This window comes from Aquarana catesbeiana, linkage group LG03 (genome assembly GCF_042186555.1).
Source record: "Aquarana catesbeiana isolate 2022-GZ linkage group LG03, ASM4218655v1, whole genome shotgun sequence".
NCBI lineage: Eukaryota > Metazoa > Chordata > Amphibia > Anura > Ranidae > Aquarana > Aquarana catesbeiana.
This window is the reverse complement of record NC_133326.1, coordinates 408,055,100-408,072,155: the sequence shown is the minus strand read 5'-3', so window position 1 is coordinate 408,072,155 and position 17,056 is coordinate 408,055,100. Positions and strand designations below refer to the sequence as shown.

The 17,056-nt window shown below is 39.0% G+C and overlaps 1 protein-coding gene across 2 annotated transcripts in view; it reads right to left on the bottom strand.

Annotated features, from left to right (window-relative positions):
* DOCK2 (dedicator of cytokinesis 2) overlaps positions 1–17,056 on the bottom strand; it is a 475,532-nt gene that overhangs the window by 154,121 nt on the left and 304,355 nt on the right. For both annotated transcript variants that reach the window (XM_073620719.1, XM_073620720.1), the window contains exons 36-37: positions 5,187–5,227; positions 2,259–2,349 (exon numbers count right to left, since the gene is read on the bottom strand). In XM_073620719.1, coding sequence (XP_073476820.1) covers positions 2,259–2,349; positions 5,187–5,227 — 132 coding nt within the window. The remainder of the gene's footprint in view (positions 1–2,258; positions 2,350–5,186; positions 5,228–17,056) is intronic.

Sequence of the window (17,056 nt, the reverse complement as noted above, 5' to 3'; positions counted from 1 at the left end):
ATGAGTTCAGCCTGTATATGTGCATTGTGCATATTAGCTCATAGTGCATGCATAGCACAGTTGCAGGAACAAGCACATATCAATGCAAGCAAAAGCAAAGCAGTAGATGTTAGTATTCTCTTATGAATGAGTAGATGCTATGGATTAGTCATTTTGTAGTCATTTCAATTTGAAAGAAGAGCAGTGCTTCAGCAGTCAAAGCCATCATGTTAGTAAAACTCCGAAGATATATTAAATTCATTATGCATAAATACAATTCGCTTGCAGTGCAAATTGAAGCATAGGTAGAAGCAAAGTAGCTGAAGAATATGGAGCATTAATCCCAAATATTTGGTTAGTTCAGTGTGATCATACTGTATATTGCATATTAACCCTAATAAATCCATTTCATTATGGTTCAATGAATGTGGCATCCCTCCACAGCTAAAAGAAGCTGGCAGACAATCTATGGATAGATCTGTGCAAAAAGAAAAGCTCTGAATTCATTCGTAGATGTGTTACCCCAAGAGGCTAAGTATGTCATTCCGGAAGATGAATTAGCTATCATAACTATTTGTATTAGCCTGTATGGGCACCCTAATTGTAAACTTGTAAAAGCAAGCAAAGGGATGTAAATAAATAAATTAATGAATACTCCCTGCCAAACTAAATTTTTAAAAAACATTTTTTGCTATGGTACAAAAAAGTTCTGTGTACAGAACAAGAAGAAGATCACCAAGATTCCCTTCCCTGCTCTACTAAATAGTACTTTTGCTGCTGTCCTCATTGAGGATGCATCTTGTAGTAAGTACACTTTGACTAGGACAAGAGGTAGAGGAAAGATTCTCAACAGGGATATAGACAGCAATAAAGACCTGAGAGTGGTAAAACCCTCCCCACTCTGTTGTTAAAAACTAAATAAAATGAACATGATTGGTTAAAGTGATTGTAGAGGCTTGTGTTTCTTTTTAAAAAAATAAGTAGAATTTGTAGAATTCACCTCTGTAACATCTCTAAAATTCACCCCTTTTTAACAAATGAAACCACCAAGTTCCTCATTCACTCCCTTGTTATCTCTCACCTTGACTATTGCAACTCCCTTCTCATTGGCCTGCCTCTCCATAGGCTATCCCCTCTTCAGTCTATCATGAATGCTGCTGCCAGACTTATCCATCTTACCAACCGCTCAGTGTCTGCCAACCCTCTCCTCCAATCCCTACACTGGCTCCCAATCACATAGAGAATTAAATTTAAAATACTAACCACAACATACAAGGCCATTCACAACTCTGCCCCGAGCTACATCACCAAACTTGTCTCCAAATATCACCCAAATCGCCCTCTCTGCTCTTCTCAAGACCTCCTACTCTCAAGCTCTCTCATCTCCTCCTCCCATGCTCGTCTCCAGGATTCCTCCAAAGCCTCTCCCATCCTCTGGAACTCACTACCTCCACCTGTCTGGCTATCCCCTACTCTTGCTACCTTCAGGCGATCCCTGAAAACTCATCTCTTCAGGAAAGCCTATCACGTCTTCAACAAATCTTTTACCACTTCCATCAGCAAATTCCCCACAGTTACAACCTTTTGTACCTCCTGCCCCATCCTATTAGATTGTAAGCTCTTCTGAGCAGGGCCATCTTAATCCTCTTGTATTTTATTGTATTATAACTGTATTGTCTACCTTTTATATTGTAATGTGCTGCGTAAACTGTTGGCGCTTTATAAATCCTGTATAATAATAATAATAATAAAAAACACGTTATACTTATCTACTCTGTGCAATAGTTCTGCCCAGAGCAGTCCCGAATATTCTCTTCTGAGGTCCCCCTCTGGAGCTCTTGGATCCCCCTTGGTATGGGGGCAAAAGTTCAGGCTGTGTGTGTATCTATTGACACACACACAGTGCAGCTTTGCTCTGCCCCCCGCTCTCTCCTCACAGGATTTGATTAACAGAAGCAGGAGCCAATGGCTCCTGCTGCTGCCTCAGTCTTGTGAGGAGAGAGAGAGAGAACAGCACTGTTACTCTCAGGCACAGCACTGGCTCAAGAGAGTAGTCAGGTAAGTATGCACTAAGGTAAAAAACCTTTAGTCTACAACCACTTTAAGGTTGCAGTCGGGCTTTACCCGATACTGATACTTAACTAATAATTTAGGTTTCAAGAAGAATACAAGCATTTGTCATTCCCTTTGGTTATCACCTAAATCTATGTTTGTGGCTACAGAGAATATCTGTATATCTGGATATATTTAAGCATGAATATTCTAATTTAAAACGTTACCTTCAGAAGCCTAGTGTGGAGCAAAAGTGTGTAAGCAGCCTCAGTATAATTCTCGCAATCCAAGTGGAGGTCTCGAAGCTTGTACAAATATCTGTAAAACAATATAAAAAACTAGAAGCACTTGTTTTGGCATTATCACTGACACACCTTATCCCTTGCAGTGAGTGATCAGTTGCAGGATGGGAATGGCTGCTAGACAATAATACTTGCACCAATCTGGATATGTGAGGAATTTTCAGTATTCCTCGCATGAATCCCTGATCCCTCAAACTTGGTTACTATATCTTTGCCCCTGCAAACAGAGGATTTGTAGAGACAAATTACATTGTATTTGAATTTATTATATAATAAAGTGGGATATATACATACATATATAATGTTGAAATAATTCCCATCAGTGTCAGCTGTGATTTGAATGTTATTTACTATCTAAGGCTACTTATGGATATGTCTGTGCTCCCTTTCCCTTTGTCTCACAATTAGTCTGTGTGATTTTCCATAGGATAGTGTGGGACCAATCCATACTCCTTGGACAGATTACCACCTGGAAACTACCCCGCCTATATGTTTTTAATCGACTCTGGTCATGCACAATATTCCAATTTAAAGATGTCTTCAAGGAAGATCATAACAATATACGATCGAAATGCGTTGGAGCTGTTCTCTGAGCAATAGTGTTAAGTGTTAAGAAACTCTTTTTTGCTGTTTGCATTTGTAATATTGACATCTCTTGTTTGAATACCATGCATACCAGAGCCCATGTAGTTTTTAATTTATATGTTTTTTTCATATATCTGTACGCAATAAAGAACTTTTTTGATATATTCTATTCAGTCCAATTTTTACTAGCTGCCTATAGGCCCTTGCTAGCTATTTTTCAAATGAATCATATTTTGGACTAGCAGCACTTTCTCTCCTCCCAGGTGGGTGGGTTTCACTTGATTACTATATCCAAACTAATATATTAGTATCCCTATTGCTGCTGCCACTACTTGTGTTCCCACAAGTGAACCAAATCTAAAAATGATCTTTTTTGACAGTGTTATGCAGTACAAATATAAAGTGCAATGTCCTAATGATCACATACAATGCTACATATATCAAATACATATCCATGAAAAATAAAAAGATTGAATAACGTCCCAAATGTTCATGTGAGATGAGTTCTATATTATAGTTCTTATATTCATGTAATAATTGCAATGTCACAAAAAATTCCATTCCACTGATGATCTCAATCTCCCACCATCCTCCACAATCCTCTCAAAAAGTAAAAAAAAGTATATAGTGCTCTCCTTACGGGTAACAGTATTTTTATTAAAAATTAAAATATGCTCAACTTATGGTGTGCACATCAGTATCCAGCCTCATAATATGGATAACCTCCAACAAAATGGCCACCCCACCTTTTGCAGACTAGCGGTGCAATGTCATCTCTTCCTCCCAACGCGCTGCGCCATCCAATCACATGACGTCATCAAAAGGTTCATATATAATAATGCATAGATTAAGGGCAGGTATGCCTGGAGAGAGCCCATCCCTCCTTAAAGGTTTAGGGATGCACTGGTCCCCTCACCAATTCACCAACAGTACAAACAAATGACAACCACCCCAACCTATAACTAGACGCCATTGTGCTTTTTTTGGGTGTCCAGTGTTTTCCTATACCTTTAAGGGTGGGCTCCCCCCAGGCATACCTGCCCTTAATTTATCAATTTTTTATATGTGCTTCAACTTGGGAGACTCTCAAAATTATAGAGTCCATTCGGTTTGTTGGAGGCTGGCTGGTAAGTGAGCTGGGAATTTTTGATTGTTTTTTGACTTGTGATTACTTTTACTGCCACGGCGAACTTAGGAATTAGATTCTCATTAAATAGGCTTTATTTGGATCTCCCTTGAATTTTAAGTGTGAATAATATTCACGGAACAACCAGGATAGAAAACAGTTCTATATAAAGAACAAGAAAAAATACTGCGCTACCACTAAATAAATCCCCCAAAAAGCAGCAGTTAAACAGTGAGATGTGCACCAAAATACCAAAAGAAAAAGAAATAAGAAATAAAATATATATGAATAAGATATGTGAAATAATCCTATAACCATATCCCAAAAACTCCTGTTGAAAAATTCATATCTGTAAGTGAACCATTGCAATAATCAGAAATATATAAGTCCATGCATATAACTGTGAATCAAAAGGTCATGTCCATATGTAATAGATGGGAATCCTTATATGTAATAATTGACCAGAATCGGTCCCAAAGATAAACCCATGAATGGACACAACAAGACTCGGTGGTAGAGATGAGAGAGACACCACACTCAGTGATCCGCCACCACACAAATAATGCGCTTACCACAAGGCAAGCAAAAAACAGCCTGTATTGCGTCCTGGTATGGGAAGTCCAGCTGGTGTGACTTGACTTGCTGCATACAGCGTAGCTAAGAGGATATAGCAGGGACCCCAAACTCTCGTCTCACAGGCATGTGGATGAAAAAAAACTGACCATAGTGTAATACTGACAAGAAAAGAAGGTAGAAAACTTACATAAGTAGATTAAAAACAGCAAATAGCCGGCCGGCATAGCGAGTACCCGTCCACACTAGAATGGCGATGATGTCAGACCGTCAACCTCCCGATGTACGTTTCACCACAAATGGCGTCGTCTGGGGAACCAGATTCCCATCTATTACATATGGACATGACCTTTTGATTTTGCTACAGTCAGCAAACCAAGGACCTAGTAATCTCAAAGATTAGCCAAAATATTTGGGCTAATCACAGACAATTTGCATGTATAATTATTAAGGACTGAGAAGAATAAGGCAGCACCACTGTAAATTAAATTAATCATTTTTTTTTAACTTGGAATCTGCAGCAACAGCCACCTGTGCTGTAACCACAAAGTTTAGCTAAGCATGCTTACCTAATGTACATTGCTTCACGGTTAATGTCTTTATAAAAGTTCTAAAAGGAAAAATCATTTGCAATAGCATTATTATTTTTAAATAATCTTCAATTTTATACAGATACATATTGCTTTGCTATTATCACCAATATTCAAAGCAAATGCCACAAAAAAGAAACAGTGAGTGAAAAAACAAAGTCCATATAAATTGAAAAGTAAAAGTCCAAAATTTGTGATAAATTGGTGTATCACTATTAAAAAATATACCGCATGTCCTCCACCACAGTGTGTGTGCAGCTTCCACTCCCTTAAGAATAAAACTCACCAGATGGTATTGCCATTCATTCTCATGACTGGCAAATAGCGCTTATACAGATAAAAAACCATGAAGATATCCACATGTAGAGGAAAATAGAAACAACACCTCTAATAGTGTAAAAACCTTAAGGTAATAACCTTATTTAAAACTAATGAACTTACCACATAGCCACACCCTGATGTGTGTCATCACATCCGACTTCATCACAGGGGATGCCTGCTTGGCAACTGAGTTTATATATTCTCCTCCTTTTCATTGTAACCCCTTCTCAACCAAATCACTAGATCCCAGTATACCTAATTGGTGGACCACATTGTATGCTTATAGTGGATTGCCCGTCTATGCAATTAACCTTTTTATTAAAGTTTTGGCTACAACCCTAAAAAGGTTAATTTGTTAAAAAATTGCTTACTAGCAAAATTTGCCTATTAGTTTAATCTATCAGGTCAACCGGCAATATGAATGTACAAAGGAATATAAGCCAAAGCATTAAATTCCAAAATTAACATTTTAACTGGTATATATAAAACCCAGCTTATTACTAGGTTTGGAGGAGGATTGGTATCAAACCATCTAACATACATCATTATACGTGGGTACAAATCATTAAAGTGGTTGTAAAGGCACAAGGTTTTTTACCTTCATGTATTCAATGCATGAAGGTCGGGAGATGTTTTGCTTGCCTGAGAACGAAGCATCCAAATGAGAAAAAATTCCAGTTTAGGTCCACTAGCACAGGAGAATCGTATGAAATCGGCAATTTCATCTGTTGTAATACTGAAGGGGCCGTATATGTCCTGGAGTGCAGTTGCGGCCTTCAGTATGTAGGCCGCACAAAAAGACCTCTTAGTGTGCGCATTAAAGAGCACGTGCAAAACATCCTAAAAGGATATGACAAGCACAGTGTGTCGAAACATTTTCTGTTATACCACAACAAGGATCCCACGCAGTTAAGGTTCTGGGGAATAGAACCATATGTTAGACACTGGCGGGGTGGACACAAGGTGAGGACCCTTAGCCAGCTAGAATCTAGATGGATATACACATTAGACACTTTCTCGCCCAGAGGTTTGAATATCGAGTTTGACCTCAACTGTTTTCTTAGTGATTTTTAATTTTCTTAACTAGCCCTGGATTCCCCCCGTTTTCTCTCTTTATGTATTTTAGTGTTTTTATATGGTCACCTATATAGGATGGGCTCCTCTTCCATGCACCTATTTGAGTTATATTCATTTTATACACATGACGATTATTTTCCACACATCTGCCCCCCCCCCCCTCCTCTACCCTGCCTTTCCCCCTCCTCTCCTCTGCCTTTCCCCCCCCCCTCCTTTTTTTTTTCTTTTCCCCCTCTTTATCGCTGTGTATATTTTTTATGTAGAGGTTTTAACTTTTAATTATTATTATTTTAGATTTTTGTGCATCATATGAGAGATGGATGCACATTATGTTTACATGTATATTTGGCTTTTAATTATATTGTATTTTATATTATCTGTATGGTTCCGTCTGGTATGGACTGAGATATAGTTGGCAGTGTCAGAGCCTATCCCGTCCTATTCATACTGACAGAGCCCTGCGAAAAATTTTTTGTATTAATGGAATTTTTTGTATTAATAAAGGATTTTTGTACTAAAAAGGTCCCATTAAGGATAAAGTGTTACTAATTAGGCTTAATCTAAATATAGAGTTATAATATTTTTTTACGTTACCCCTACAGAGTGCTATGCTGAGCTGCCAGTATAAGTTTTCTTTCTCACATTAATGCTTATAGTCACTCTGACATAGCTTTTGGCATAGCTTGTCTAGCTGTCATTTTAAGGCTCTTTTATAAGAGCACGGTATGTATCTAGTAGCCTTTATAATCTGTTCCCATTCTTGCGTACATACATATATAATAGCATATGACACTATTGATGTGCCTTGCAATTAGGTTAGCGGCCGCACATACGATCATCCGAGACATGGCCGCCATAAACATCGTATTAGGCCACAGGAAAATAGCCGCTCATCTACCACTGATGTCTATGGCACTAATGACTTGCCTCTCAACCAACAAAATGGCCGCGTACACGGCCGGAGACTGATCTCTCGATACATGGCTGCCATAATAACACATTGGGCCAAGAGAAAATGGCCGCTCATTCACCACAATGTTAAACACTACTTAAGGACATGACTGCGCCTCCCCTAGTATCCCCTGATGAAGTCACGTGATTGGGTGACGTCACGCGTAGGGACGGGATAGGCACTGACAGAGATTCAGATTGACGAGCTCGCCGCTCGTAGGAGATATACAGGATGTGTATTTACTTCATGTGAGTACATGCTTTTAAACTTAATAAAGACATAGATTGGTTCAAAATACTACACTATCTAGTACCCTTCTGTTCTTCCTTATGTTCGCTCTGCCGTTATTGATGCTGATACTGAAGAATTAAAGCACAGGGACCACCGGCTCCGGTCCAGGGACCCCAAAGAGAGACCATCTCCATTTGTTTTCTATGCGGTTGTCCCATTACCGCAAGGTAAGGGGCCATTACCCACCTGTGTGTGTGTTCAAGCACGAAGAGGATACACACTCTCTCTCTTTCGGCACCCCACTGGTTATTTATTGCACATCCAAAGGATCACTATATATTGCACGTTAGAGGTGTCACTGGCACATATGTTGGATGCGTTTTGGACTGTGTCTGGACTTTGAATGACAATATTTGTGGTCACTTTTTATGTCATTTTTATTTGTGGTTTATGAATATATGCCACACATTCATTTGCACTGATGCGTTTGTTGCACAATTTTTAATATATCTCATCTTGTTTATTTGTGGCTTATAGATATATGGTACACATTTATTTGCACAGATACGTTTTTTACACTTTTTTTCAATTATTTATTTTGCTTGTTTTGCACTTTTTACTTATTTATTGTGCTACACATGTTATTTAGGTATCATATATACATGTGTTATATTCATTATATGTTTTTTGTCCTATTTCTTGTGATAATACTTATGTCTGTTGTACACATATTTATGATTATATTTTATTGAGGATTGCACAGGGGCACATTAGCACTTTAAGCTTTACTTTGCACATGTCACAACGATAGTATGTGTGTATGAGGCTGGTTCCCTACACATACTGTGCTGTCACGGTTTTCACATAAGGTTAATTTGATATAGGTTAGTTATCGCTACACTGTTACTATTGTAATTCATCACAGGACACTGTGCATACAAGCGTGTTACCCGTTTACCTTATTTAGTTGATTCACATTTTTATAAGCTATCACATTTTTTCATTTTTTGGATTAGCGCAGCACCCATTTCTTTTAGCCTTACACTGCCTATGGGCCCTGTTTGATCCCATTCGGTGTCTGCAGCTGTCCACGTACACTATTTTTTCCAAGGTAGCGCAGGAATAAATCTCTATTGCACCTGCTTGTGTGCCTCCAGAGCAAGCTGGAGCTGGAGAATTTTGGGCTGCTCTGTGCAAAACCATTGCACAGAGCAAGTAAGTATAACATGTTTGTTATTTAAAAAAAAAAAAAAAAAAGAGAGACTTTAATATTGCTTTTATAACTCATACATAATATTATAAAATTATACAACCTTAATCTAAATATTAAACAGGAACCCATTGATAACACATCTTTGATAGTCATTAATATTTGCTAATGAAACAGTTGATGTCCAGTTCAATATTCAAGCCTTCATGAGACGTAGTATGTAAGATGTGAATCCATTTCTTTCCCTGACCCTGATCCCCAACCCTGTTTATACCCCTCCAAGTTGGGAGTACCCTCTCCACACCCCAAAATTGGATGGGTCTCTCATATGGAAGCGCCTATAGTGATCAGACATACTATGATATTTATATCCCTTAAGGAAATTTTGCACATGCTTCCCAATTCTCATTATGAGGTTTTGCTTTGTTCGTCCTATATACAGTACATTCGTCCGCATGGGCAAGGAGAGGTTGTAGAACAGGTAGAAGGCTCCAACTCCCAAAAAAATGAAGGAGGGATTAATAAATCAAGGAATCTTCAATTTGAGAAAAAAACCACTCTAACTCCGAAAGCACTCACTATACTAGATTTTGGTTTAAAGTGTGCTCCAAAGAGACCTATCAATAAATGAATATGTACATTGATACTTATAAGTTTATTAGAAAGATCAACTTGAAAAAGTACTCAATGTAGGAATAGATAGTGGCCTTTGCAGCAAGTCGACATTCAACCTCCCCAATACCAAGTAACCACTATGTAAAAGTTTTTAAAAACTTGGTTTTGAGGGATTTGGATCGGGTCACACCTAAAAGAGGAGTTAATAAGAGACACATTAGGGAATGGAATCTCTGGAAGAAAAGTATGTAAAAAGTATGTAGAAATGTAAAGAAATTATAGTGAGACCTGCGGATAAAATGGGGGGGGGGGGTAGTGTTTCTTGGTAGAGAATTCTACCACCAACAGTTAGCTGATATGCTTTCAGATGAATGTACATATAAAAAAAACAGTTGAGAGACCCCACAGCAGTTTATAAGGAAGAACTAAGAAACCTAGTTGATTATGGTTACAGAAATCATGTAATAAATAAAAAAGATATTTGGTACCTAGTGTGTGTAGAATTCCCATTATAAATACCTAACCAAAAACATAAAGACGCCTCCTGTCCTCCGGCCACAGAGAGCAGTTGGTCCCTTTCTTAGTGAGAGCAGTGATGGGAGCCAGAATCTTGGAAAAATTCTTGATAAACATCTAATAATAATTAGAGAACCCAATGAATCGCTGAGTTTCTGTTAAAGTGGTAGGTCTGGGCCACAGTAAGATGGCAACAAGCTTCTTGGAATCCATCCGGAATCCTTCAGACAAAATTATATAACCCAGAAAGGGTATTTCTGGTAGTTCAAAGGAGCACTTGGAAAGTTTGGCGTACAACCTATGATCCCTTAAACGTTGGAGAACAGTGCGTACATGGCAACAATTATGCTGTATATCCTTAGAGTGAATGAGTATATCATCCAAGTATACGACAACAAAAGTGTTGAGTAGATCTCTGAAAATGTTGTTTACGAACTCCTGGAATACAGCGGGGGCATTGCAAAAGCCAAACGGCATCACGCGACACTCATAATGTCCCCTACGAGTATTGAAAGCGGTCTTCCATTCGTCTCCTGCTTTGATTGTAATGAGATTGTAGGCAGAACGAAGGTCCAGTTTGGTAAAGATCTTAGATCCTTGAACAAGGTCAAACAGCCCAGTATATAAAGGCAGAGGGTACCGATTTTTTACAGTGATATGAATGAGAGCCCTGAAGCCAACGCAGGGCTTGCCCCCACGGGAGAGGTGGAAGGGCAAATGAAACCCTTCCTTGGACTGTCTTCTATGTACTCTTACTTCACCTTAGTCTTCGCGAGGCTGAGAGGATAGGTTCCCCCCTTAGGTAGGGGAGCCCCGGGTAACAAATCAATAGCGCAGTTGAAAGGGTGGTGGAGGGGACCTCCTTTTCAGAAAACACATCAGAAAAAGACATAGGCTACCTTTTGGAGACAGTTGACATAGCAGGAGGTGCTCCAGGCAGAAATTTGACCAGAGGACCAGTCAATAGACAGGTTGTGTTTACATAATCAAGGAAGGAATTACTGGGTACTTAGGAGACGGAATGATGTCAAACTATAAGACTTCAAAATGCAGAGCACCCAACAGGACGGAAAGAGGCTTGGATTCGTGAGTGATAAGTCCATCACCAAGAGGGTCTCCACCAAGAGTAGTTACACAGAGTGGTGGGTCTTTAGGAACAGTCGGGATCTGAGGACTCTTAACCAGAGCTGCATCGAGAAATACCTCACCAGCACCGGAATCTTTAAAAACTGTGGAACAGTACTTATCATTCCAGGACAAGGATATTGGGACTACTAGTCAAAACAGCATGGCCTAATGGGGCTCCTCCATCACCCATTAAGCCCGGAAGTTTTCCGGTCGAACTGGACAAGAACGCAGGAGGTGACCCAGCTTTCCACAATATAGACAGAGGCCTGGGGTCCAGCGTTTGGTACATTTATTGTCAGACAAACGCACAGCTCCTACATCCATGGGTTCTTTCTCAGACCCAACAGTAGGAGGGACAGAAGAGGCTGGTAATTGCCAAGCGGGAGATTTTGCACCAAAACTGTGAGGAATAAATTGTCTCTGGTGCCCTCTCGCTAAATGGCATTTAGAGAAGCGAGTGTCCACCAGGATACACAAGTTGATTAAATCCTCCAGGGCCACTGTGATCTTACGGTAGGTGAATTCTTCCATTATGCGTTCCTTCAAGCCCTCTGCTGAAGGCAGCCTTAAGGGCGCAATTATCCCAGGTAGTCTCTGCTGCTAGCGTGCGGAATTCTATGGCATACGAAGCTACCGTGCGTTTACCCTGATGTAAATCGAGAATGCTGGACTCCGCTCTGCCAGGAACGTTGAATATTTTCTCAAAGGTTTTCATAAACATGGGGTAGTCAGTAAGTATAGGTGAATCTTTTTCAAGAAGGGGTAACACCCAGGACAAAGCTCTGCCCTTTAGCAAGAAAATAATAAAAGTCCCCTTGACTTGAGCAGAGGCAAATACAGAAGGTTGATTTCTAAAATGCAACCGGCAGTGGTTGAGAAATCCCCTGCAAACCAAGTGGTTCCCATCATACTTCTCAGGGAGAGGTATATTAGGAGTGGGAGAACCCTGGGGGTTAGACACAACCACAGGTTCCCCAGCCCCAGGCTCTTGGTTATTATATGTAGCAGGACTAGAACCACTTGCAGTAGACAAAGAGGATAACATAGCCATGATAGCATCTAATTTCTCCTCCAATGACTGTACATGATTGGCCTGCTCACCCAACAGTTGTCCCTGAAGAGAGACTGCCTGCACCAGCTCGCTGAGGTCCATCTGGCCCTAGTATAATGTCAGGTCTGCCAGGAGACTCTAACCGTCCCTCCGGTTTCCTGACTCGTAGTCTTCTTATCCCAGTATCAGGTGGAAGGATGATTGAGACCCTGCAGCCAGAAATATGGGACCACAGTAGCAAGTGCAAACAGGCTATATCAAGGAACACCAAACAAGCAACTCGCAGTTAGTAGAGAGTGAAGTCAGCAAACCAAAGCAGCTGTCCACAGGATATACCAGGAAGAGGCGTCGGGAACAGGCAAAGTCAGCAACCACAATCAGTGTTAATCCAAAGGAGTAGTCCAAGAGGCAAAGTCGGGAACAGGCAGAGTCGGCAACAACAATTAGGGATCTTAACAATAACAACAATAATAATAAATTAGAAATGGTGACAGTCTGGCCACAAAGGTTTATTTTAAACCAACAGATAGGAACAGTTATTTAGCCCCTTGCCGCCGAGCGTACGTAGATATGCTTTCGGGGGTTATACCGGAATGATGCCCGCTACTGCAGGCATCATCCCGGTAACATTTTTTAGAACGGGCAATCGGCTATCCAGGGATAACAACCGATGCAGCTAAAAGCCGCTCGGTTGTTAAAAAGTGGGAGGGGATATCCCTTCTGCTACTCTTACCGGGCTTCCCGACCCACTTATTAATCCGGCTCTTCTGGCGGCTAGAGAGGGACTGGCACGAAACCAGAAATGGCTTAGTTCCAGTCTTCTCTCTGTAAACACGGAAGTGACGTCACAACGTCACTTCCTGTTTACTCGGCTGCCAATGGCGCCAGTTTTTAAAAAATATACAGTATTCAGAATCGCCAAAAATGGCGATCTGAATACTTTGAAGTGCAAAGGAGGGATTGGAGGTCTTTTAGACCCCCGATCCCTCCATAAAGAGTACCTGTCACCATCTAATACTGTCACAAGGGATGTTTACATTCCTTGTGACAGCAATAAAAGTGATCACATTTTTTTTTTTTTAAATGTAAAAAAATAAAAACAAATGAAATTAAAAAAAAAAAAAAAATGTAAGCGCCCCCGTCCCCACGATCTCGCGCAGCAAAGAAAACGCATATGGAAGTCGCGCCCGCATATGTAAACAGTGTTCAAATCACACATGTGAGGTATCACCGCGATCATCAGAGCGAGAGCAATAATTCTAGCACTAGATCTCCTCTGTAACTCTAACCTGGTAACCGTTATTTTTTTTTAAATGTCGCCTATGGAGATTCTTAGGTACCGTAGTTTGTCGCCATTCCACGAGTGTGCGCAATTTTAAAGCGTGACATGTTTGGTATCTATTTACTCGGCAAAACATCATCTTTCACATTATACAAAAAAATTGGGCTAACTTTACTGTTTCGTTTTTTTTTTAATTCATGAAAGTGTCTTTTTCCCCAAAAACTTGTGTTTAAAAGACCGCTGCACAAATACTGTGTGACATAAAATATTGCAACAATCACCATTTTATTCTCTAGATTCTCTGCTAAAAATATATACATAATGTTTGGGGGTTCTAAGTAATTTTCTAGCAAAAAATACAGATTTTAACTTGTAAACACCAAATGTCAGAAATAGGCTTAGTCATGAAAGGGTTAACAATAAGGAATGAACATCATCCCACGTGATTACGTAATATTTCTCGATGGCAATTAATGCATGTCAGGAAGAAATGTACATTTGATTATGATTTTATGGAACAATCTGAACTTAATTCATACAGAAGGGATATTCAAATACTCAGATTGGTCATGAGATCCAGAGGGTATTGGCTATTCCATGCGAGAGACCCATCAACGCTACAATTTTGGGGTGTGGAGAGGGTACTCCCAGCTTGGAGGGGTTTAAACAGGGTCAGGGATCTCTCTAGGAGAGAAAGTAAATGGATTCATAGCTTACATACTATGTCTCCTGAAGGCTTGAATATTGAACTGGACAAGTTTTTAGTGATTATTAGTGACTATCTAAGATATGTTATCAATGGGTTCTTGTTTAATATTTAGATTAAGGTTCTATAACTTGTATGAATTAATGATTTGTAACCATGTATAATGATGTAAGTTAGATGGTTTTATATCAATCCTCCTCCAAACATATTAATAAGCTGGGCTTTATACTCTATATACCAGCTAAAAAATTAAATGGAATTTAATGCTTTGATTTATATTCCTTTATACATTAAATAAATATGTGATTATGGTTTTGGTCATTATTGTTAACTGAACAGTCGCATATTTCGCTGCCGGTTGAAGTGATAGATTAAACTAATAGGCAAATTTTGCTAGTAAGCCATTTTTAACAAATTAACCTTTTTAGGTTTGTAGTCAAACTTTATTAAAAAGGTTAATAACATTATTTTATGGTAAAAGAAGGGTTAATTACATAGATGGACAATCCATGTACAATGTGGTCCACCAATTAAGTATACTGAGATATAGTGAATTGGTTGGGAAGGGGTTACAACGAGGAGTATATATAAACTCTGTTGCTGAGCTGTGCAACCACCCCCTGTGATGAAGATGGGTGTGACGAAATGCATCGGGGCGTGGCTACACTGCAACCGGATGTGACATCAGGCCATTGATTCAGGAAGTGCGAGCGGCCACTCTGATCCATGAGGGATGGTGAGTTTGCAACACTGTGATGCCTGACACTGATTTTAATTATGGGCTTGTTCTTTTTAGTGTCGATGTAAGTGCATTACTTATCAAAAAAGCAGGTACCGTAATGTTTTTACGCTATTGGAGGCATTGTCTCTATTTTCCTAATCACGTGGACATCTTTATGACATCTGGATGGTGACTGGAGTCTTCAGTCCTTTTTTTTATCAGAATAAGCGCTATTTGCCAGTCATGAGAATGATAAGGAATACCATCTGGTGAGTTTTATTCTTAAGGGAGTGGAACCTGCATAAACACTGTGGTGGAGGACATGCGGTATATGTTTTCATAGTGATACACCACTTTATCACAAATTTTGGACTTTTACTTTTCATTATATATGGATTTTTTTTTCACTCACTGTTTCTTTTTGTGAGATTTGATTTGAATATTGGTGCTACTGTGGACTATTAATTTTAATATTTCACCTTGTTTTTTAAGATATCCTGGTTATCAACTTTTGATTTGTTGGAAAACTGATTTGTTTTTAAATATATAGGTGTAAGTTGTCCCTTAAAATACATTTTCATAGTATGGAATATTACAGTTACAGAATATGAAAATTTCAATTTAGGTCAAGCGTAAACAAATCTTTAGAATGGCTAGCTATTAGAACCAGAAATAAAAACCTTATATTTCCTGCTCTCTATATCTTGATATGAAATCACCTCTTATCCATGTCTCCTAAACACATTGACCTTTTACCCATGTCTTCTGAAAACATACATAATGATACACACTAAAGTTAAAAGCAGGCATACAGAAATCAGCTATCTGTGTGCATTAACAAAACAGAATGGCTAGATTGATCTAAGAAAGACAGAGATTGGAAATTAATTTCTCCAGTTCACCAGAAATCTCCATAGTTGGAAAGGTCCAAAGGACAGGTGTTCCATACACCCACTACTATGCAAAATTAATGTCACATTGTAGCTGCATTAGCATTAAAAAATGTGAAAGTTTAAAAAAGATAAAATAAATTAAAATGTTCCTTATATTAAAACATCAGAAAGATGTAAAATAATATAGAATTCATGTCAGGGAAAACAGCATGTCTACTCCAACCTCTCCTTAATGCTACAGCAGGTCAGTAACACAAACATACTCCTATCTCATATATTTGGCCTAGAAGCCAGTGAATGACAGCAATGTGGGTTCCTAAATTCCTAACCTAACAGATTCCCATTAATAATACTGTATTTAGAGTAGATATTTATTTGTTGTAAATAAAATATGTTGCTCTTTAACCCTTCATGTGACAAATCACTATATAGAATTATTTTAAGCTATAAGCTATTATTGCTAACCCAACAATAGTTGTAAGCTTGGTAGACCTTTGTTTCAATATTTTGGGTTGTTAACGTGTAATAAATATGTAGATGACTTCTGATTTTTCTCAAAATTTCCTATCTGGATATTTTTTCCAGGTTGGAGACCCAAAAACGCCAGGGAGTAGTCATAGCAGCTACTTTTACTTCTTTACATTATGCTAAATTGATGTCAAATTGATCCACCTGACAGTAACCACTCTCCCTCCATTCTCCTCAGTCCACTAAACATGATATGATCCTGAGTCCTGAGGGTTTTATTTAGGAGGATGGAAGGGTACCTATGAACTTTATTCCTACTGATCAGCTGCTACTGATTGTAGGAAAACTGTTTTCTGTGTCGAAAATGACACTAGGGATACTGGGTAGGCTTTTCAGCTTTGAAATAGACACAAATGTAAACATCTTGTTTACTATTATGCAATTTAATAAATGCACAGTAATTGAAAGCCAGTTCAGAAAACACATCCACAACTCATTGGTGCTTGAGGTAGATGCTGCACTACTAGATCTGTTTAAAGAACCATAAACATTTTTTAATAGTGCATGTATTACAAAGACATTTCACTGTGTGTACTCCATTGTCATTTACAAGCGGATTTGTTTGCAAGCTGAATTGTTTGTATTTTTGTATACTAAAGCTTTTTTGTGGCTAAAGAA